The sequence below is a fragment of the Entelurus aequoreus genome, linkage group LG25 (genome assembly GCF_033978785.1).
Source record: "Entelurus aequoreus isolate RoL-2023_Sb linkage group LG25, RoL_Eaeq_v1.1, whole genome shotgun sequence".
Taxonomy (NCBI): domain Eukaryota; kingdom Metazoa; phylum Chordata; class Actinopteri; order Syngnathiformes; family Syngnathidae; genus Entelurus; species Entelurus aequoreus.
Window position 1 is genome coordinate 36,575,117 of NC_084755.1, and position 24,644 is coordinate 36,599,760.

The 24,644-nt window shown below is 38.1% G+C and overlaps 2 protein-coding genes across 3 annotated transcripts in view; one reads left to right on the forward strand and one right to left on the reverse strand.

The window, feature by feature from the left end:
- The window catches only part of carm1 (coactivator-associated arginine methyltransferase 1), a 74,052-nt gene extending 64,909 nt beyond the window's left edge, over window positions 1-9,143 (reverse strand). For both annotated transcript variants that reach the window (XM_062036962.1, XM_062036963.1), the window contains exons 1-2: window positions 8,961-9,143; window positions 3,585-3,707 (exon numbers count right to left, since the gene is read on the reverse strand). In XM_062036962.1, coding sequence (XP_061892946.1) covers window positions 3,585-3,707; window positions 8,961-9,102 — 265 coding nt within the window. In that variant the 5' untranslated portion in view covers window positions 9,103-9,143. The remainder of the gene's footprint in view (window positions 1-3,584; window positions 3,708-8,960) is intronic.
- Window positions 9,144-11,279: 2,136 nt separating this feature from the next.
- Window positions 11,280-24,644, forward strand: part of clpp (caseinolytic mitochondrial matrix peptidase proteolytic subunit) — a 14,743-nt gene continuing 1,378 nt past the window's right edge. Inside the window, exons 1-6 of the mRNA XM_062037166.1 lie at window positions 11,280-11,414; window positions 16,300-16,401; window positions 19,182-19,253; window positions 19,337-19,433; window positions 21,707-21,894; window positions 21,984-22,089. Of these exons, the coding sequence (XP_061893150.1) occupies window positions 11,403-11,414; window positions 16,300-16,401; window positions 19,182-19,253; window positions 19,337-19,433; window positions 21,707-21,894; window positions 21,984-22,089 (577 nt within the window). The 5' untranslated portion in view covers window positions 11,280-11,402. The remainder of the gene's footprint in view (window positions 11,415-16,299; window positions 16,402-19,181; window positions 19,254-19,336; window positions 19,434-21,706; window positions 21,895-21,983; window positions 22,090-24,644) is intronic.

Consider the following 24,644-nt stretch of genomic DNA (forward strand, 5'->3'; position numbering starts at 1 on the left):
GATGCGACAGCTAATATAATAATCAGAATTTACATTGGCCATGTTTAGAATGTTGCTTTTAGTTATTTTTAATCACTCTTCATGACAACCAAGTAACACATATATTATACATATTCTAGCTTCTGAATACTGTGTTGTTCACATTTTATATCTCGTTATTGAGGTCTGCAGTTTAAGAATGGAGCAATATGTCTTTGCTTGCTACTCCAACCCTAGTCCGTCCTCGCCACTGGCCATGGTGAAAGGGTGGAGAGAGGACAGAGACAAGCTGGAGAAATCAGGAAAAAAAAAACTAGGAGTGTAAAAGTTTACGCGATAATAACAAATTAACACTCATTGTGACAAAACAGGGAGCGTAGACAAAAGCATTTGTCAAAAATCAAAGAAGGCTATTATAAATAGTAAGCTTTAGAATTGCTGAACTCAATTTGTATTTGGTATATACATCACATTGACTTCATTTTCATCTGCTTTTAAGGATAGGCTCCAACACCCCCGCGACCACGAGAGGGACACTTGGTAGAAAATGGATGGATGGATGTTATATACGGCCTTGTTGTCCTGTGTTTAAGGCTGTCCTGTTTTTATGTGTTTTGCATTAACTGCCGCAGGGACGAAAGATGGAAATTAGCCACTGGCTACAATCTTGCATATTTACACTTGTCTGTTCATGAATATGTACTGTCCCTGTTTTGAAAATAAAGTCAAACAAAAAAAGACATGGCAATGTAAAACACAGCTATGGCACAATGCTTAACATTTCTGACCAAATATACATCCTCATGTCTGAAATGAGGTCACATAAAATATGCAGTTTAAGAGCCTGTTACGAACAATACACCCACACTGCAAAAAGTCAGTGTTCAAAAACAAGAAAACAAAATACAAAAATTAGGGGTAATTTATTTGAACTAAGCAAAATTATCTGCCAATAAACAAGAAAATTTGGCTTGTCAAGACTGTCCAAAAACAGTAAAACCTCAATGAACCCAAAAATACCTTAAAATAAGTACATTCTCACTAATAACAACTGTACTACTATATGAGTACGTATTTTCTATTGTTTCATTGAAAATAAAACAGCAAAGTCCATTTGGCTGTCATCTGTTTTAATATGAGACACAAATTGTGCCAAAGTCATGATTTTTTTATTTACATGCTTAAAATAAGAAATTATTACTTTAAAAAAGTAGTTTTATACTTGTGAGTGTTGATGACACAGCTTTGCAACAGTTGATATTCTAGTTTCAAGCATGTTTTACTCAATATAGGTCATAACATCTCAGCAACAAGCTGTAATATCTTACTGAGATCATTTAGGACCAAAACCCTTAAAACAAGTAAAACACTAACATAAAACCTGCTTAGTGAGAAGAATTATCTTACCAGACAGAAAATAAGCAAATATCACCCTTATTTGAGATATTTAATCTTACTAATATTTCAGTTTTTGCCGTGCACATCTTGAACCTGAAGTTTACTGGTTCTAAATCTTAACCCAGGGATGTCCAAAGTGTGGCTCGGCAGCCATTTAAGGCCAGGATCTTGTATTTTATTTGTCCCGCCGTAGATTTTATCTTCCGTGGGTTAGTGTGTAGTGAAATCTGGACGTTACGTGATGACATTTTCTGTATCTTCTGGACCTATTTGAATTTTAGTTGAATACTACTGGCCGAGAGAACATATTTTTGAAGAGAAAAAAATAGTATTTTCAGATCCTCAAAAGTTATTTGCCATGAAATGCAACATTGATTCCAGTGACTAATATGAGTGTGAGAGCGATAACAAAAACCTTTAACATACTTGCTCCCCATCCAACAACATCTGAGACCTTGTGAGTTCTGAAACTAGCACTGGTAAGTGACATTATGACGCCGGGAGGAATAACTGCCAATCTGGCAAAATTTGGACACTTCAGGGTGTACTCACTTTTGTTGCCAGCGGCTTTGTGTCAGTTATTTTGAGAGGGCAGTAAATGTATTCTACAAGCTGTACACTTACCAACTTTTAAAAAATGTAATAGGGTGGCCTGGCTCAGTTGGTAGAGTGTCCGTCCACAAACTTGAGGATTTCTAGTTTGAATCCAGTCCCAGCTGTTGTATCCCTGGGCAAGACACTTAACCCAACTTGCCTCTAGTGCAGCCCACACTGGTGTGTGAATGTAAATGAATGTTTTGGTGGCAGTCGGAGCGGCTGTTGGCGTTTCTGTCAGTCTACCCAATAGCAGCTGTGGCTACAAATGTAGTTTACCCCTAGGGATGATGTTCGTTTAGAAATGATCGATGTCGATGCCATTATCGAATCCTCTTATCGAACCGATTCCTTATCGAATCCAGATAGCTTGTTGTGTGTGCACTGAGTTATGTGACTGGGCCGGCACGCTGTTTATATGAAGGAAAGGCGGACGTGACTGAGGACAGCATGCGGACGTTAAAGGGTGAAGGTTTCAGGTGAGGGAGGACGCTAAAGGATAGGATAGGTCTTTATTGTCATTGCACAAGTACAACGAAACTTTAAAGGCACGCCCCCAGTGAGCATATAGTGCTGCTACGTGCGTTGTAAATAAATAAAAATTGCCGACAAACACACTATACGATACTGGACACATTACTTCCCCAAAGAAATGTTACTTCTCCTCACAATGGAAGCATTTCAGTCATATTTGTGTCAATTTCCGTGACATTCCGCACTTTAAGGGGAACTGCACTTTTTTATTTATTTTGTTGATTGTTCACAATCATTATGAAAGACTTGACGGATGATTTTTTTTAATGCATTCAAAATATCAAATACATTCGATCAAAAGTCCACTTACAATGGAGCCTACGGGAGCTGTTAAATTCTGCCTATAGAGTCCTTAATAAAACATCTAAACACCTCTAAAAGGGTTGTATATGTAATAACAAAATTTTATATTTACGTACTTTGATCATTTTAAGCATACGCGCCACATTAGATTCATAAACGCATCACAACGTTTGCTTTTTTTCCCCCCTTCAACTTACCTTTTTTGTTGAGTTTAGTGATTATTGATTAGGCATACTTGCGCTGTGTCAAACCAAAATTAGCACCCACGGTGAGATACCAAACTTCTAGTGGACATGTTTCTATTTTTCACTCATTCGCTCCTCAAATGTTTCCCTGTACAAGCTCAGGAATTTACATACACGTATTAATCGTTCTTTTCAATTATAATATTTTTATCATTGCGGAAAGCTGTAATCGAAATTGAAATTGTATTAATTGTCCAGCCCTAACTTCATTGCTGTCGGGGTGTAGAGACAGTCAAAGGGGGCTTGACCTGGAGGAGAACTTTGCTACGTGAATAAAACCGCCACAAACATAAGTGTTAGTGTCTATTTTATCAATAAGGCAAAATGGCATTTTTATACATTGTCAAAAATGACACCGGTATATTAGGGACAGTACTATATAGCATTGCCTGAATGTTAACATTTTTGTAAAACACTCGCATCGTAGGGCCCTGTGGCGTGGTCTCAATCGATTTGATATAAAAGTGCCTTGAAATAAATGATTGATTGAAAACGGAACATAAGCAAACTTTTGAGTGGGTTTCAAAGTACCTCCAGGTGAGGAGAATTGAATCAGGACGCTGTTGCAGCCCAGCGTGATGATGAACGACTGCTTGCCCACTCTGCTGCACTCCGTCTCCCGAGAAACCGAACACTTGAAAACACTTGCCTCTTCTGAAAAGAAAATGGACCAAAGGTAGCATTAAATAATCCTTGGAAACATTGAAGTGCTCTAAATATATCAAGAAAATGTATTTAGAACCTTCTGTTCAGAATGTTCTGTTATTTTTGTCGAGCAGGAAATGGTAAATGGGTTATACTTGTATAGCGCTTTTGTACCTTCAAGGTACTCAAAGCGCTTTGACACTATTTCCACATTCACCCATACACACACCAGTGTTTCCGACACATTCATTTATTTGTGGCGGCCCGCCACGAAAGAATTACGTCCGCTACAAATAGATTATATATATTTTTTTTATGTCCTGTCCAGCTTCTCAGGCAAATCATATAGTTGATGTAGATGCCCATATAGGCTGTTCAGATTTACTTTACAAAAGAGAAGTGTAGGATACTTCTCTTGTTGCCTTATTTGTATTTGACCACTACTGTTTTCTGTTTATTTGTTACTGACTGTGGCAGGACACCTCTGCCTCTGTTTCCCTTTATGTTGCTGGTAAATAATATGGTTGTAGTAGTAGGCTAAATTTGAATTATTTAGTATGCACTAATTAAAGGGGCAGAGCTTTAAGAGACATTTTAGCTTTTATATTTTATAAGATATATTTTTTGTAACAACCACAATTAATAAATATATTTCAGTGTTCAAATCTGTATATAAATACGTACATAAAGTGTTGTAATTATATTGTAAAATGGATGGATGGACGTTTAAAACAAAACTGTTATTATTAATTAGTAAGTATACATTTTTTGAGTCTTTTTAGAGAAAATCATATCATTGTAGTGAATTATGCAAATTACTCGATGATGTCATGGTGACCACGCCCCCACCGCCACAGGTATCTTGGCAGTTTATGGGAAACACTGCACACTGATGGCGGGAGCTGCCATGCAAGGTCCTAACCCCAACCCATCAGGAGCAAGGGTGAAGTGTCTTGCTCAAGGACACAACGGACGTGGCGAGGTTGGTAGAAGGTGGGGATTGAACCAGGAACCCTCGGGTTGCTGGTACAGCTACTCTCCCAACTGCGCCACGCCGTCCCCAAATCAAATAATTATTTCCCATCGCTGTACCGTATATCTCAATATTTTCTACAAAGTTAGAAAATGTTGGGATATTAGTAAGATTCTTTTTTTTTGGTCTTGTTTTTCAACCAACTCATTTAATCTTTTTCCCTTTCCTTTTTTTTAAATCTCTTTTCTCCTCTGATTATCCCTCTATCAATACTAGAAAAAGGAAAATATTGGGTTTAAAAACGGCAGACTTTACATGAAGTTACGCACTTGTAATAATAAAGACTTTAAACGTAAAGTCTATTTTCCCGTCTGTGGCATTATCAAAACAAAAATGGCGGATATCTACAGTAGTCGAAAAAAGGTCATAACAAACGCCACAAGATAAAAGTGTGATATCTGTGTCGTGTGTCTGTGTGCCTTAAAGAGTTAATGCTGTTGTGTGTGAGTCCCGCGAAAGTTTGGGTGTCTGTGTGTTTAGTGTTTAAATGTTAGTTGTACCAAACAGCAGCTTTTCTATATACTGTATGTGTGTTTTGACTCACAGAGATTGTTACCGCTTGTTAAGAAAGCGTCTGAGACAGACTGTATCTCCTTCTCCAACCACCGGGCATTTCAATATCATAACTATGAGCTACGGCATGATTGCAAAAGCCACGACAAATACAAACGACAACACAACAATAAGACCGGAACACAACTTTAAACCAAAGACGATGCGGCTGACACAATAGAAGTGTTACCGCGACGCATCAACTCCCGGAAAACAGGCAGACGTCATTTAATGAGAAACAAATAAATACAAGAAATTAATCAAGGAGGCTATAGAAATTAGGAAGCGAGGGACCAACGCCATCAACATGGATGAACTTCTGCACACCTGAGACGCTGTTCGTCATTGGCGACGCCAGGGCGGATAACTTTATTTAGCAGGTAAATCTACTGTTAAAATGTTGATTACTGTACTTTTATTGAAAATTGCTTGAATTTGGCAACACTGAATTGGCCCTAGTGTGTGCATGTGAGTGTGAATGCTGTCTGTGTTGGCCCTGCGATGAGCTGGCGACTTGTCCAGGGTGTATACCCGCCTTCCGCCTGAGTTGCAGCTGAGATAGGCTCCAGCACCCAACGCGACCCCCGAGAGGGACAAGCGGTAGAAAATGGATAGATGGATGTTTAAAATGTGAGCAGAAAGTGTTTCTTCCGGTTACCGTATTTTTCGGAGTATAAGTCGCTCCGGAGTATAAGTCGCACCGGCCGAAAATGCATAATAAAGAAGGAAAAAAAAAACATATATAAGTCGCACTGGAGTATAAGTCGCATTTTTGGGGGAAATGTATTTGATAAAAGCCAACACCAAGAATAGACATTTGAAAGGCAATTTAAAATAAATAAAGAATAGTGAACAACAGGCTGAATAAGTGTACGTTATATGAGGCATAAATAACCAACTGAGAACGTGCCTGGTATGTTAACGTAACATATTATGGTAAGAGTCATTCAAATAACTATAACATATAGAACATGCTATACGTTTACCAAACAATCTGTCACTCCTGATCGCTAAATCCCATGAAATTTTATACGTCTAGTCTCTTACGTGAATGAGCTAAATAATATTATTTGATATTTTACGCTAATGTGTTAACAATTTCACACATAAGTCGCTCCTGAGAATAAGTCGCAACCCCGGCCAAACTATGAAAAAAACTGCGACTTATAGTCCGAAAAATACGGTAATTCAACCTTAAGTGTTGGTTGCACCTTATTCAAATAAGATGTGAATACATTGGCCATTAATTATTGTTTACTTGCTTGTTTGTATCCATAATTCATTTACACATACCGTAAATTCCGGACTATAACAGTTACTTTTTTCCTAGGCTTTGAACACCACGGCTTATAAAACGGTGCGGCTAATTTAAAGACGTTTCTTCGCTGACAGCGAGCTATACAGTAAACAGTAAATAAACAAAACAACTTAACACACTGAATATGTGTTATTGTTGGTGCTATGCCGCCATCAAATGGACGACTTTGTTCACTGCTGACGCCCTTTTGTTTAGTTTTTTTTTTTTTAAAAACCTACCGGAATTACAGTTGTCGGTTTTCTAGTCGTCAATAGCGTTTCTACTTGTAGAGATTCTTCATTTATCACAGTAAGCAATGTTTTTAAGTTTTACAGCATAACTTTAAAAATCATGTTTACTTACTAAACCATCCTATGTGTGATGTCTGTAGGAGTGTTTTCAAACATATTTGTGCGTGGTATGGTAATGTAATGAAGCTAGCATCGTGGCATTGGCTACTATACTAACACGTTCAAAAGTGTCTTTGTTAGCATTATTATCTTACAATGGCATTCTTTCTGTACGGTTTCAGTTTCATAAATTCACCAAAATGTCAATGTGGACCTTTTGAGTCTGTTAAGCTGAATGGCGAGATAGCTAGCAGATCTTTGAGACATTTGTGATTAAGGGTTATAAAAAGAATCATTGATTGATTGATTGATAGCTTCTGTAGCAAGTGGGTCCATGACGATGACTTCTGTTTTGTTTGATCAGCTATTTTACTGCCGTATTACAGGCACCGTTTGGAAACAATTATGGTATGTAAATAAACATTTGCAAAATGCTTCTGTGTAAATAACTAATTTCACAAAGTATCTATCTGCGACCTATGCTCCGTTGCGGCTAATAAGAAAAAAATACAAATGTTTTCTTCGAAAATTTAAGAATCCGTAAAATACTGTAGTTCCCTAACAAGAAATAACAGGAAAATAGGAAACTTCACCTGCAGTATCCAGTATCCACAATTAATTTCACAGTCACATGGCTTGAGTTTTTGGGCTAAAAAGTTACTGAATTGTTTTCAACTCACTGTATTGTATCGTCCCAAAAAATATTGTCCCTGAATCGTATCAGCAACCACAAATATAAAATCAAATGGTTGTGAAAACGAATCGTTACACCCCTAATAATAATGCAAATAACCATTTAAAAGGATATAAACTTTTACGTATGAAATCTTATACGTCTAGTCTCTTACGTGAATGAGCTACATAATATTATTTGATATTTTACGCTAATGTGTTAATAATTTCACACATAAGTCGCTCCTGAGTATAAGTCGCACCCCCGGCCAAACTATGAAAAAAACTGCGATTTATAGTCCGAAAAACACGGCAAGTAAGTACATTTTATTTATAAAGCACTTTTCACAGATAAAATCACAAAGCGCTGTTCAAAACATAGGTGAATTCAATTAAAACAACAGGGGCAACATCATAAAAAGGATACAAAGTGGATTAAAAATGATAGTTAAAAGGTGCATTAACTAGGAGGGCTACATTTGAAATGAAAATGGTATTTAATATATTTTTCTCCTGGTCCATGTTCTTTATAAGTCATAAAAAATATTAATAATTATCGACATATTACTGTTAAAAACGCATTTTTAAGAGTGCCATCCTCATTCTACATTTTAGGAGGGAACGAAGGACTGCTATTGTTGCAATGAGAACAAAGATGAATGCATAAGTAATGAAGGCCCAATATCGCTATGCCACTTACTATGTATGCCAAGTCTACCTAATGCACGTATAAAAAGCATGACTTTTTGTTGAACTTTAAGTCCATGTGTTTACAAAGCTACGACTTAAAGTCGGTGGATATCGCGGAATATAACGCTTGATTAGCCCAGAGAAGGGAAACAACATACTCCAAAACAAGCTTACTAATTTCCACTTGAGGACCAGCAGACAATGCATTGAAATACAATAACTACCAGAGGCAATCTGGAATGAAATAGTTTGGAATGAATCCTAAAATAACATGTTGACAGGGTGCTGAATGCGAGTGCGTTACATTGGCGGCATTGTTTCACCAACAACAAATACTTTCCAAACACGCATAGGTTTTAGGGAGCTAAATAGCCTGCCAAGACAATCTCTTTTGGGTTGTGATAGTTCATATTAAGTACTGTAATGAGACAAACTGGCATTTTAATACGACCTACTACAGAGGTAACGAACAAAAAAACAGCTTTGCCGGTTCCCTCGCAGTGTTACAGACGACGTGGTCCCTCATGGGTCACCGTTAGCCGAGGCTATCGGACAAGCTGTTCTAGGCATGTGCATAGCATTAGCATTAGCATTAGCGGTAGCATTAGCATTAGCATTAGCATTGGTGATTTGTGTGTCCGAGGAATAATGTTGGAAACTCAACATACCATTTGATAGGTTGATTAAAGCAGCATCTTGTGTAGTTTTGACTTCCAACCGCAGAGGCTGCTGTTCCGAGTGTCGCTGTATGTCTCCATTTGCGTCTCCGATGGACAGGAGCCTGACGCCGGGAAACACCGAGGCCGCCATTTTCAAATCTGGAAGTACAGGCAAGTCTTGAGTGTAAACTGCCCCTCATATTAGACCAGACATAAACACTGCGACGGCGTCCCCTAGTGTTCTAATTGGGTATTGTATAAACATGAGGCTGCTGGCCAGTGTTTTTCAACCCTTTTTTTTTGAGCCAAGAGACATTTTTTTTCACTGAAAAAAAAGCGGAAAACATTCAAAAATGAAACTCAGCAGCCGATACGTTTTCTGTCTTGCCTCTGGTGAGGGCGGTCGCATTTTTTCCCGCTCCCTCTTCTCCCAGCTTGCTCTCTTTGTTTTTGTCTTGCCTGAACTTTTTTGAAGCCTCTTTCTTTGCGCTGTCCTCAAATCTAAACATCAGTCACGGAAATGATCAGCTGGACTCTCGACGCAATTGACGAAATCTTTTCGACGAGGAAAAGAGGTTCGGGGGAGCCTGGCTGCCCTGATGGAACCATTGCTCCGGGGAACGTGAGAGATTCCTGGGATGAATGGAGAATCATGTGCCTCTCAGTCCTTTCCATCGAGGACGTGGAAGACATCTACCTATTTGGAACCGTGATCGCGGGGCACCTGCTGATTGGGCTGGGCATTGCTCTGGTGTATCGTCAAATTCGTAAGACGATGGCAGCCACACAAGGAGCCCAAAGGCTCTTCGTCGCAATGGATGGTTTGGGCAGGGCTGTGGGAACACAGACTGTGGCGATTTCTGAACTGAATTGCAAGATGGATCACATCATGGAGAAGCTTGCTGAAAAGGAAAATTGAATTGAATTTGAGAGCCCCCAGCATGGACAAATAGAACAGACAAGTCATTGTTTTGTCTGCTCACGGAAAACAAACATCCTAATCTACGATTTGACTCCCTCGAATGACCTTGACGCTGTGAAAACAGGACCAGGCTGTTCTGAAAAACACCCCCGAGGACACCTCAATGATGGACGCTTTTGACCTCCCTCCCTCCTCAACGACACCTGGCGTCGAACTTTTGCAAATTGGCCTCAGTCTATAAAAAAACATTACATCATCACACCCAAGACAATTGGGAACACACGCACACACCCCCCTCTCCCACCCCACCCCACGCCTTCACCACCGCTTGTTTCCCCTCAGGGTGATGGATGGCTGGCAGCGCTTCATAGCAGCAGTCGACCTCCAGGGCCCCAACTCCCCGCCCCTCTGTTGCGAGTTTGTCGTGATTAAATGTAACGTGTTTATGTGTGCATTGCATGGAGGTTTTTTCCCACTCCAGACTAGGCCCCCTTAGGAGCCAAGTCTAGATTGTATTTTTTTACTCATCCTTCCCCAGCGTTTTACCTTTTTCCCCATCTTTTACGGGGCGCCTTGTGGTGACCCATCAGCGTTCCTGTTCTGTAACCCTGTACACTGTTTGTTTGTCTAATCTTGAACGGGTTTGTGCTGAAAACAAAGTTTCGTTGTACTTATGCAATGACAATAAAGACCTATCTGATCTATCTATCTATACGGGAGGCAGCGTGCAGGTAAAAAGGTATCTAATGCTTAAACCAAAAATAAACAAAAGGTGAGTGCCCCTAAGAAAAGGCATCGAAGATTAGGGAAGGCTATGCAGAACGAAACTATAACTGAACTGGCTACAAAGTAAACAGAAACAGAATGCTGGACGACAGCAAAGACTTACTGTGGAGCAAAAAGACGGCGTCCACAATGTACATCCGAACATGACATGACGATCAACAATGTCCCCACAAAGAAGGATAAAAACAACTGAAATATTCTTGATTGCTAAAACAAAGTAGATGCGGGAAATATCGCTCAAAGGAAGACATGAAACTGCTACAGGAAAATACCAACAAAACAGGAAAAGCCACTGAAATAGGAGCGCAAGACAAGAACTAAAACACTACACACAGGAAAACAGCAAAAAAACTGAAAATAAGTCAGGGTGTGATATGACTGGTGGTGACAGTACACCTACTTTGAAACAAGAGTTATAGTGATGCATGGTTGTTATGGTTTGAATTCATATCCAACAATTGCGAAAACAACTTTTTTTTGTCAATATCGGCTTGCTGAGTTTAATTTGCTGGTTGTGTGCCTCGGGATTTTTTCAGTGAAGAAAATGTGCCTTCTTTGGCTCAGAAAAGGTCGAAAAAACACTGGCCTACTGTGTTGGAAATGAAACTGTGATTGGGATTAGACTGCAATAAGGGAGTACAACCTGTGGAGGGCAGCAATGCAACAATACTCAATACTGCCACTGACTAAAGTAGAAGAAGAAAAAAAGAAGACGAAGAAGACAACGACCCCTCCGTATCAAGATGCTTTTCTCGGTGAGCAGTACTTTTTACTTTTATATTTCATATCTTTATGGAGTTATATTATGCTTATATTACACTATATTTGTTTATACCGCAAATAATATGTCTTCCATAATATATTCATATTTGATAGCCCCGTCGCGCTTGTCTGTTTAAAGTTTAAAACGTCTTGACAGTACGCTTACAATGCTGGAGAAAACTTTTCCATAGAATAAAATCAAAGTTTGTATTGTATATCAACTCCTTAGTCTGACTGCGATCGGTTGAATAACATCCTGGGACTATTCCATAACCAAAGAGCAGAGGTGTCAAACATCGCAGTTATGGCTTCTTGGCAATTCCCTATTATTTCGATCATTAGTCTTTTTTTTAACGTACAAATGGATGGATAACGTACTGACTTTTGAAATCACAAGTCAAGGGACACAACCTGTTTGGAATACATGTAAATTGTAGGGGTGTCCAAGGACAGCTTTACAGTAGGTAAGGTGGAACTTTGGTCTCATTCCTGTGAGAATCCTGCGTGTGGCCGAAGCATTACAAAGTGGGACTATCCAGGAGTAGTTGCAGTGTGCTCACACAACCACCAGGTAGCGTTTCTTTCGGACTTATTTTGTCTTATCAGGTCGGTAGTGCGTTCGTCATGCATTCTTTACTCACGTTTGAAGTGAGTGATGAGGTAAAAAGTAACCCAGACCTACTGTACACTAAAATGTCAAAGTAAGCGGGGGCCATTTTGACATATTTACAATTTGTTAAAAGCAATGCTAAAAACTAAGGGTGTAACAGTACACAAACATTTCGGTTCGGTACGTACCTCGGTTTAGAGGTCACGGTTCGGTTCATTTTCAGTACAGTAAGAAAACCAAAAAAATATACATTTTCTGGTTATTTATTTAGCAAAATTTGTAAACAATGGCTTTATCCTTTTAAGATTGCTTTAAAACAGCTGTGTGTGTGATGGATGTGCGCCACCACTAGGCTGATCAGTGCAACAGCAGGCAGTCATGAATGCTAAGCATAACAATAACATACATATACACACAGGGTCCATTGCCAGGGTTCATGCAGTCAACATATATCAAATAAAAACTAAATAAGATAAGGCTCAGAATTGGTTTCTTAACAAAACCTTTCTACATATAAAGTGCAACATTAAACTGCTTCAAGTTGTTGCTCAGATGAAATAAAATGACAAAACTTTTCTTCTACATATAAAAAGTGCAACATTAAACAGTTTCAAGTCAACTCAGCCTCAGATTAACTTTTCTTCCCCCCCCCAGCCTTTAATCCTGGTGACTTTCACTCAATTTTCATGTTTTTTGCCAGAAAAATCAGTTTATCCACATTGTCTGCAGAAAGAGCAGACCTGCTTGCAGTTAAAATGTCTCCAGCTGTGGAAAATAGCCTTTCACTGGGCACGGAGGTAGCAGGTATGGCGAGGTAGTGCCTGGCTAACTTGGCAGTAAGAGGATATATGGGCTCATTGTTCTTCCACCATAGAAGTGGCTCAAAATCTAGTTTTTAATGCATTATGGTCTTAAATCTGCTGCTATAAAAACATTTATTGCTTTAGCCCTGCCTGACTCGCCGAGGAGAGGCTGCTTGAATGCGGTGGGGAGCTGTGTTTGTTCGTCTTTATCTTCGTTGAAGCGATGTTATCCATTGTTGTATCGCACCGCGAAGCCCAAATGTTCCCAAACGGGAGATCTTAACGAGGCAGGAGGGTCTTCCAGCTCTGGCTTTTACATGTTGCAGTAGCCCGGTCGCTGCTAGCATGCCGTGTGTTGTGCCTCGGTGTGCATTGTTTACACAACGTGCGGTGCGCTACTTAATGTGTCCGTGTGGAAACTCGTCCGGTACACCTCCGAACCGAACCGGTTCAGGTTCAAACACTGATGACATCGTACTGAAACAATTCAATACACCCTTACTAAAAACAGACATTACGTATGAATTTAAAGACAAAACTTTGTGTCAGCTTTGTGTTAATACTATTATTCATTATTACAGGGGTCAATAAAAAAAAAAAAATACTGTAATGAGAAAAAGCAAAAATGTTGATATTAATAATACACTATGTCACTTATAACACAAAGCTGACCAAAACCTTTGTCCATCCATCCATCCATCCATCCATTTTCTTCCACTTATCCGAGGTTGGGTCGCGGGGGCAGCAGCCTAAGCAGAGAAACCCAGACTTTCCTCTCCCCAGTCACTTCGTCCAGCTCCTCCCGGGGGATCCCGAGGCGTTCCCAGGCCAGCCGGGAGACATAGTCTTCCCAACGTGTCCTGGGTCTTCCCCTTGGCCTCCTGTGCCCCAAACAACTCCCTAGGGAGGCGTTCGGGTGGCATCCTGAGCAGATACCCGAACCACCTCATCTGGCTCCTCTCCATGTGGAGGAGCAGCAGCTTTACTCTGAGTTCCTCCGGGATGACAAAGCTTCTCACCCTATCTCTAAGGGAGAGACCCGCCACCCGGCGGAGAAGAACTCATTTGGGCCGCTTGTACCCGTGATCTTGTCCTTTCGGTCATAACCCAAAGCTCATGACCATAGGTGAGGATGGGAACGTAGATCGAGCGGTAAATTGAGAGCTTTGCCTTCCGGCTCAGCTCCTTCTTCACCACAACGGATCGATACAGCGTCCGCATTACTGAAGACGCCGCACCGATCCACCTGTCGATCTCACGATCCACTCTCCCCTCACTCGTGAACAAGACTCCGAGGTACTTGAACTCCTCCACTTGGGGCAAGATCTCCTCCCCAACTTGGAGATGGCACCCCAACCATGGACTCGGACTTGGAAGTGCTGATTCTCAACACACCTTCTCCTCATTCAATGTGTTTTCTTTATTTTTTAATGACTATTTACATTGTAGATTGTCACTGAAGGCATCAAAAACTATGAATGAACACACGTGGAGTTATGTACTTAACAGAAATAACTGAAAACATGTTTTATATTCTAGTTTCTTCAAAACAGCCACCCTTTGCTCTGATTACTGCTTTGCACACTCTTGGCATTCTCTCGATGGGCTTCAAGCACACCTGTGAAGTGAAAACCATTTCAGGTGACTACCTCTTGAAGATCATGAAGAGAATGTCAAGAGTGTGCGAAAAAGTAATCAGAGCAAAGGGTGGCTATTTTGAAGAAACTGGAATACAAAACATGTTTTCGGTTATTTTACCTTTATTGTTAAGTACATAACTCCACATGTTTTCATTCATAGTTTTGATGCCTTCAGTGTCATAGTCATGTCTGTTTTTATCTTCTTCTTAAATAATACAGTAAAAGCATTTTAAAATGGCCCCCACATACAGTACTTTGACTTTCCAGAATGCGATCCTCGGTGGAAAAAGTTTGGACATTCCTCAGTTATTCATGTCAAATTGTCAGCTTTTTTATAGTATAGTATAGTCAAGTTCTTATAGTAGTTCAAAAAAATTAGGGCTGCAACAACTAATCGATTAAAATCGATTATAAAAATAGTTGGCGATTAATTTAGTCTTATGCGCATGCGCAGAGGCAATTTTTTTGCATTTAAAACATTTTTTTATTTTTATTTTTTATAAACCTTTATTTATAAACTGCAACATGTACAAACAGCTGAGAAACAATAATCAAAATAAGTATGGTGCCAGTGTGGAAAGGATAGAAATGTAGTTTGTCTCTTTTATCCGATTATTAATCGATTAATCAAAGTAATGATCGACAGAATAATCGACTATCAAATTAATCGTTATTTGCAGCCCTAAAAAATATTTAAAAAAATACTGCGGGCCAACAAAACTGGCCGCACTGCGGACAACCCTGTTTCGATATAATGTGTTTGGCATGGTCAGATAATTCCTAACTTTAAAATACATGAAATGTTTCTGTCCAAATTGAAAGAACAAATGTTTAGTAAGAAAGATGAAGTACTTTATTGATGCACATTATAACCAGCCTTTTGCGGGCCACATAAAATGACGTGGCGGGCCAGATTTGGCCCCTGGGCCTTGAGTGTGACACTACGCATAGCGAGTCGGCTACCGTACTGGTCTTGAGAACATTATCATGTTTTACACAATTACAACACATATAATATTCAGGTGTGAGTAAATAAAAATATGTACCATCATATACATGTACAAGTACACCACCATGGCGGCACATGTTATATCTTCTATTTTTGCTACATAACAGCCCACAGGTCATTTCTTATTTGACATGGAGCAAGGCCCATCTGACTACACTCTGTCAGGTTCAAACACTGATGACATCTATTAAACAAGACAAGCGGCAAAGAATCAAACAGAGGCAGAATTCAATTTAGACTCAATATTGAGGAGAAAACGTGACGACCTGTAACTTCTTACAGTGTCACCCACGCTCTGCCAAAAGATTGTACTCCTCCTTCTTTATTTGACTTTCTCCCACCACCTGCCCACAGCTGCTTCCAGAGGGAAGTGGGTCGTAAACAGCGTTGCCTTCGGTTACCGAACAGTTCAAAAGAAAAGGTCGTAAAATAGTTCAAAAAGAGTTCCATAAAATAGTTCAAAAAGAGTTTGTAAAATACTTCAAAAAGAGTTCGTCTGGAAATTGGGCAGATCCTGCCATCCGTCCGCTTTGAAGTCACAGTGGAGTTTTACGAGCCTTCCTCCTGGTAGGCCCCAAAGACAGCTCCCGTCCCCCTGCCAGGAACTCAATGTAATACAAAGCTTTTGTGATAATTTAGAAACAATTATTCTAACACACTCCACCAATTTAAAGGAGAGCAAACACAACCTCACACTGTACTTTTATGATTCTTTTCCCACACTGATCTAACATTTGAGGTTTTGACTTTTTACCCAGGTTTCGTTGACAATGTGTTATATATTTGTCCTTTCTGATTTCTTCTCGTCTCTTACAGAGGGTTTTACAAACTGTGGGACCCACGTTGAAATTCCTAAGATCCATCCACCACAGTCCGACATGGAGAAGTCCTCTTATACCCATAGTCATAGAACAAACGGTCAGTGATCTTGTGTTTTATTCACGTAGACACACCACAAAGTAGGGCTACACAATTAAGGCCCAAGTAATATTATCAATATTAAAATCTGGAATAATCATCACTGATTGTTAATTATGTTAGGTAAGGCAGTGTTGGTGGTGCATGCGACTATCATCTAATTTGTGATTACATAGTCTAATAGAAAGGCTAGATAAAGATTTTTCATATATTTTAAGACAGTATTTGTGTTTTTCTTCATTAGTATGAACGTGTCAGCTTTTTCTCATGACATGATGCCTTTAGCTTTATTTTTCAATTGTTCATGTTTTTTTATGCTGCCATAAAAAACAGCCCATGTTTAATGGGTGGCCCGCGTGTCATCAATCGGAGAAACCCGCTTGACCTAATCATATATTTGATAGTTTGTAGTATGAAACATGTACAATAAATGGTCATTTATATATACGGTATATATATATACGGTATGTATATATATATATATATATATATATATATATATATATATATATATATATATATATATATATATATATATATATATATATATATATATATATATATATATATATATATATATACACACATACATACACATATATATATATATATATATATATATATATATATATATATATATATATATATACACACATACATACACACATATATATATAAATATATACTGTATGTATGTGTGTGTGTGTGTGTATATATATATATATATATATATATATATATATATATATATATATATATATATATATATATATATATATATATATATATATATATATATATATATATATATATATATATATATATATATATATATATATATATATATGTGTGTGTGTATATATATTAGTTATTTAGTTTCACGCTGGAACTAGAGCTGGGCCGATAAAATTCTATCAATATATATCGCAAGACACGGTGTGTGTGTGTTAATATCTATCTATCTATCTATCTATCTATCTATCTATCTATCTATCTATCTATCTATCTATCTATCTATCTATCTATCTATCTATCTATCTATCTATCTATCTATCTATCTATCTATCTATCTATCGAGAGAGAGAGAGCAATATATTTATACAGAGAGCGAGAGCTATACATCTATATATATAGAGAGAGAGAGATCTATATATCTAGAGAGAGAGAGAGAGCGAGCAATATATCTATACATAGAGCGAGAGCTATACATCTATATATATATAGAGCAGGGGTCACCAACATTTTTGAAACCAAGAGCTACTTCTTGGGTACTGATTAATGCGAAGGGCTACCAGTTTGATACACACTTAAATAAATTGCCAGAAATAGCCAATTTGCTCAATTTACCTTTAACTCTATGTTATTATTAATAATTAATGATATTTACACTTAATTGAACGGTTTAAAAGAGGAGAAAACACGAAAAAAATGACAATTAAATTTTGAAACATAGTTTATCTTCAATTACGACTCTTTAAAATTCAAAATTCAACCGAAAAAAAGAAGAGAAAAACTAGCTAATTCGAATCTTTTTGAAAAAATTAAAAAAAGAATTTATGGAACATCATTAGTAATTTTTCCTGTTAAAGATTAATTTTAGAATTTGGATGACATGTTTTAAAAAGGTTAAAATCCAATCTGCACTTTGTTAGAATATATAACAAATTGGACCAAGCTATATTTCTAACAAAGACAAATCATTAATTCTTCTAGATTTTCCAGAACAAAAATTTTAAAAGAAATTCAAAAGACTTTGAAATAAGATTTAAATTTGATTCTACAGATTTTCTAGATTTGCCAGAATAATTTTTTTGAATTTTAATCATGATAAGTTTGAAGAAATATTTCACAAATATTCTTTGTCGAAAAAACAGAAGTTAAAATGAAGAATTAAATTAAAATTTATTTATTATTCTTTATAATAAAAAAAAAAACATTTACTTGAACATTGATTTAAATTGTCAGGAAATAAGAGGAAGGAATTTAAAAGGTATATGTGTTTAAAAATCCTAAAATCATTTTTAAGGTTGTATTTTTTCTCTAAAATTGTCTTTCTGAAAGTTATAAGAAGCAAAGTAAAAAAAATAAGTGAAGACCAAGTCTTTAAAATATTTTCTTGAATTTTCAAATTCTATTTGAGTTTTGTCTCTCTTAGAATTAAGAATTTTGAGCACAGCGAGACCAGCTTGCTAGTAAATAAATACAATTTAAAAAATAGAGGCAGCTCACTGGTAAGTGCTGCTATTTGAGCTATTTTTTAGAACAGGCCAGCGGGCTACTCATCTGGTCCTTACGGGCTACCTGGTGCCCGCGGGCACCGCGTTGGTGACCCCTGATATAGAGAGAGATCTATATATCTAGAGAGAGAGAGAGAGAGAGAGAGAGAGATGTATGTAGATAGAGAGAGAGATCAATATATCTATATAGAGAGGGTGAGAGTGAGATCTATAAATCTATATATATATAGAGAGAGATCTCTATTTATATATATATATATATATATATATATATATATAGAGAGAGAGATCTATATATCTCTATATATATATATATATAGAGAGAGATCTATATATATATATATATATAGAGAGAGATCTATATATATATATGTAGAGAGAGAGAGAGCATATATTTACAGTGTATATATATATATATATATATATAAATATATATATATATTAATATGTATACTTACAATGTCCCAACTTTGATTTTTAAAACTTGATAATATAACCCTTTGTGACATTCAAAATGAGACACATTGTGTTGTGTCATTTCAGGGCAGAGGAGAAAGAGCTTATGACATTTATTCTCGCCTCCTAAGAGAGAGAATCATTTGTGTAATGGGTCCTGTAAGTGTCTCGCATGCTATTGTTTCCCCCCCTTTTTTAAAATGACGATTACATTGTATTCTTTTTTTCCTTCCTCATCTGAGATCGATGACTCTGTGGCCAGCTTGGTTATCGCACAACTGCTCTTTCTTCAGTCAGAAAGCAACAACAAACCAATTCACATGTACATCAACAGCCCTGGTGAGCAAATACTGTTGTCTTTGTCAAAGGCCTTATTGGTCCTTAACTTATATTCCTGTTCTAAAATGTGTTTCACAAATGTTAAAAGCCCACCCTTTGCAACTGTTGCTTTGAAAATCAGGCACAACCAAAAAAAGAGAGATGTTTATTTATATTGTTTCTTACAGCTGTCAAAGTATTAACTTTGTAAAAAATACCATTCATCTCAAGTTTTTTCTCATTGAATGGCAATTAATCATGTTCTAAACATTTTATTTTTAACTTGGGATACATTTTTCACATTAAAATACTGTTTAAACAAATATTTTATTTTGTCAAAATACAATTCTTAACCAAAACAATAGAAACACCACCACTGGTTAGCATATTTTACCATTAGTTGTTTAAAAGAACAGAGTAGGGATGTTCCCGTCAAGGTTTTATGCTGCCAATTCCGAGATCAGCCGATACCGATCAAATGTGTAAACTAGGGCTGGGCGATATGGCCTTTTAGTAATATCTCCATATTTTTAGGCCATGTCACGATACACCATGTATATCTGGGGCCGTACTTATCAAGCTTCTTAGAGTGCCATTTTACACTTAAGTCCTGAGAATTTGCGAAATTTAGTCCCACTCTCAAACTTAAGAATAAAAGCTTTTTATCAACGTTCTTAAGTCTAAGAATCACTCCTACTCTCCACGATATTTAAGAGACCTTCAGAGGTGTCTTAAGTGGTTAGGAGTTGCCAGCAGGGGATGGCACTGAGGCGAGAGAGACGTGCGCGAACATTCAGGGAGCGGAACGATGTTCTGGATTTGTTTGATGACGAGCAGCTGATCAAACGGTATCGTTTAGACAGAGCGGGTATTATTTTTGTCACAGATTTAATACTTTTCGATTCCATGTTGATTTCTGCATGTGTCTGCAGTGGGCTAGTATATATAGAGCCACCCACACCAGTTTCAAATGAGTTGCCTAATTAATGAATTGGAAAGAAAATGTTATGACAGTAGCGTATGTGTGTGGCCGTGAGGTGAGTGACGTCAGTGAGTGTGTGGGCGAGAGAAGAGAGGGAGCGGTAGCGTGAGTGCCGGCGGGGACTAGTTTGTTTTGTATTATTTTGTAGTTTATTGTCAAAATATACACTCCCATTGTCCACTTAAATATTTCCAAGATATTTCTTTATTCTTAGACAACGGATTCCCTTCCGTGATTGGTCATTTCTATGGACACAGAAATGACGTCACCTAAAATTCCGTTTACGGCACATAGTAATGTCGTAATTCAGCTCTGAGTGTGACACTTAAGATTCAGTCCTACACTTCGCTGAAAGTGTGAGTAAGACGCTTGATAACTAACTTTTAAGTGGGGGAGGGGGGGGTTAAATTTTTTTTAATTTTTTTTAATTTTTTTTACATAAATACAATCATGTGTGCTTACGGACTGTATCCCTGCAGACTGTATTGATCTATATTGATATATAATGTATATATTGTGTTTTTTATGTTGATTTCATTAAAAAAACCAAAAAAAAACAATTTTTTTTTTTTTTAAATTTCTTGTGCGGCCCGGTGCCAATCGTACCGGTCCGCGGCCCGGTGGTTGGGGACCACTGCGTTACAGAATCAATTTTAAACTCCTTTTATTTGTTTTTAAACGTCTATAAACAACCTCGCGCCAACATATATCTCCGACCTCCTTCAGCCTTACTGCCCCACCCGATCCCTAAGATCAGCCGACCAGCTGCTACTGACGCTCCCGGACACAAGGATGAAGCTTAGAGGTGACAGAGCTTTCGCCGCTGCTGCTCCCAAGCTCTGGAACGACCCACCTCTGAGTGTTAGACAGGCCTCCTCTCTTCCCATTTTTAAATCTCTCTTAAAAACATACTTTTATTCCATGGCTTTTAACACTGAGTGATGTCCATCCTGCAATGGCGCCCCATAATACACCCGCTATGAACCCGTTTTTATATTTTATTTATTTATTTTTTATCGTGTTCTGTTTGCTCGGTTCTCGTATTATCTTTTAACCTGCCCATTGTACAGCACTTTGGCTACCCCTGTGGTACATTTTAAATGTGCTTTATAAATAAAGTTGATTTGATTGGGCGTTGTTTATAATTTCCACAAAGTTCAACGAGCAGGTTGTGAGTTACATTTTTGTGCTGGTTGATTTATTTCCCCCCCTGCACCGTGACTAGGGAAGGTTGGAATGTTGTGTTTGAAATAGTGCCTTGCAATGCCAATAAGAATATTACACATAGTAAGAATATTTGTAATTCCCATAGGTGGTGTGGTGACAGCTGGCCTGGCCATTTATGACACCATGCAATATATCCTTAATCCCATCTCCACTTGGTGTGTTGGTCAAGCAGCCAGCATGGGTAGTTTGCTGCTTGCAGCAGGCACAACGGGCATGAGGCATTCATTACCCAATGCCCGCATAATGGTCCACCAGCCATCTGGAGGCGCCAGGGTAAGGGACATACACTTGATTTAAAAATCGCTCTCAGGGGATTTGAAGCATCTGAATCATTTTAAAATGATGTTCATTTTCTGTTTCAGGGCCAGGCTACTGACATTGCCATCCAGGCTGAGGAAATCCTGAAGTTGAAGAGACAAATCAACCAGCTCTACGCCAAACACACGGGGCAGCTGCTAGAAACCATCGGTAGGAAAACCTTCAAATGTTTATCTGTAGCACTTCAGCGTTTTGATGTTAAAAAGAAAAGTTTCCCGTGTAAATATTCATATTCTTTACTATTGTATGTTCTAATTAGAGGTAAAGACTTGAGCTTTTGAACTGTAGGGTGACAGTTGGAGTAGTATTTGTTGTTGAATGGTAATCCAATTTATAGAGTTTAAGTAGTTGTAGCTGCTTGCCTTGTAAAATATGTTTTTAATCATATTTTTTATGACTAGTTGTAATATTTTTGGTCGTGAAGTAACACACAAATTGATGGTCGGTGACAGAAACAATATGTGATTGAAACTATTGAATTGTGGGTTTATAGGACACTTAAAGGCCTACTGAAATGACATTTTTTTAATTTAAACGGGGATAGCAGATCCATTCTGTGTGTCATACTTGATCATTTCGCGATATTGCCATATTTTTGCTGAAAGGATTCAGTAGAGAACATTGATGATAAAGTTCGCAACTTTTGGTATCTGATAAAAAAAAAGCCTTGCCTGTACCGGAAGTAGCGTGACGTAGTCAGTTGATAGCCTCCTCATATTTTCCTATTGTTTACAACGCAGCTAGAGCGATTCGGACCGAGAAAGCGACGATTACCCCATTAATTTGAGCGAGGATGAAAGATTCGTGGATGAGGAACGTCAGAGTTAAGGACTAGAATGCAGTGCAAGACCTATCTTTTTTCGCTCTGACCGTAACTTAGGTACAAGCTGGCTCATTGGATTCCACACTCTCTCCTTTTTCTATTGCGGATCACGGATTTGTATTTCAAACCACCTCGGATACTATATCCTCTTGAAAATGAGAGTCGAGAACACGAAATGGACATTCACAGTGACTTTTATCTCCACGACAATACATCGGCGAAACACTTTAGCTACGGAGCTAACGTGATAGCATCGTGCTTAACTGCATATATAAACAAAAGAAATAAACCCCTGACTGGAAGGATAGACAGAAGATCAACAATACTATTAAACCATGGACATGTAACTACACGGTTAATGCTTTCCAGCTTGACGAAGCTTAAAAATGCTGTTGCTAACGACGCCATTGAAGCTAACTTAGTATAACGGGACCTCACAGAGCTATGCTAAAAACATTAGCGCTCCACCTACGCCAGCCAGCCCTCATCTGCTCAACACCCGTGCTCACCTGCGTTCCAGCGATCGACGGAAGGACGAAGGACTTCACCACGATCATCTGTGCGGTCGGTGGCTAGCGTCTGTTAGCGCGTCTGCTATCCGAGTCAAAGTCTTCCTGGTTGTGTTGCTGTAGTCCGCCGCTAATACACCGATCCCACCTACAGCTTTCTTCTTTGCAGTCTCCATTGTTCATTAAACAAATTGCAAAAGATTCACCAACACAGATGTCCAGAATACTGTGGAATTATGAATGAAAACAGAGCTATTTTGTATTGTTTTCAATGGGGTACCAATACTTCTGTTTCACTGGCTACGTCACGCGCATACGTCATCATACATAGACGTTTTCAACCGGAAGTTTAGCGGGAAATTTAAAATTGCACTTTATAAGTTAACCCGGCCGTATTGGCATGTGTTGCAATGTTAAGATTTCATCATTGATATATAAACTATCAGACTGCGTGGTCGCTAGTAGTGGCTTTCAGTAGGCCTTTAAAACCATGCGCATTATGACTTTTGGTATAATTACCCATTTTGAGTGTCCACCTCCTTGTGAATAGTAAAAATAACTACACGATGCAATTTCTGTACAAATTGCGTGTGAATGCCCCAATGCTACAGCTGAACTGAAATGTCGAAGTAATGTATAGGGATGATGTCCGAAACCGGTTCTCGCGGTTTTTCGATAAGAAAAGAACCGATTCCATCGACTCAAATCCCTTTTTGAGAACCGGTTCCCTTTATCGAGGCCACTATAGTAAAGAAAAAGGGTTAGTTCTTTATTCGAATCCCTGGGAACGAATCCCAAATGGGCAATGTTATGCCCATTTGATTGTAGACTCTGACTGACACCTTGTGGCGATATGAAAATACTACGCGTCAATAGTTTGGCGACGTCAGTTCAGTTCATGAGACAATTGAGAAGTAGACAAGTTGTGTTAGCTCTTACAAGCCTTGGAAAAGATAAGTCTGTAAGTAAACTGTTTAACTTGTTTATGTAACTCAATATTAAGGTGGAAAGTGTTTCAATTTGATACTAAGATGTCTATTGAAAAACTATTTTTGTGCACTGTTTCAATGGATGTTTTGAGGACTTAAAATGGCTGCCAGTCGTGTATTTTCAAATAGTTTCAACAGTCAGAAGTATTTGTCTGATGATAGTACTGTATGTTTGTGTGAAGCTAATATTTACATATTGTGTATTACATTTCAGTATGTTAATTGAATCACATAGCTTATACATTTGTCATTTTGTGTATTTCAGTTTAAAAAAATAATATTAACAGTCCAGTGCAAGAGAAAAGTAAAGATAGGAAAAGACCAAGCAAGATCAACAACAATAAAGAGCCTAAATGGATTAATCTGCTTTGGAACTTTATTAGA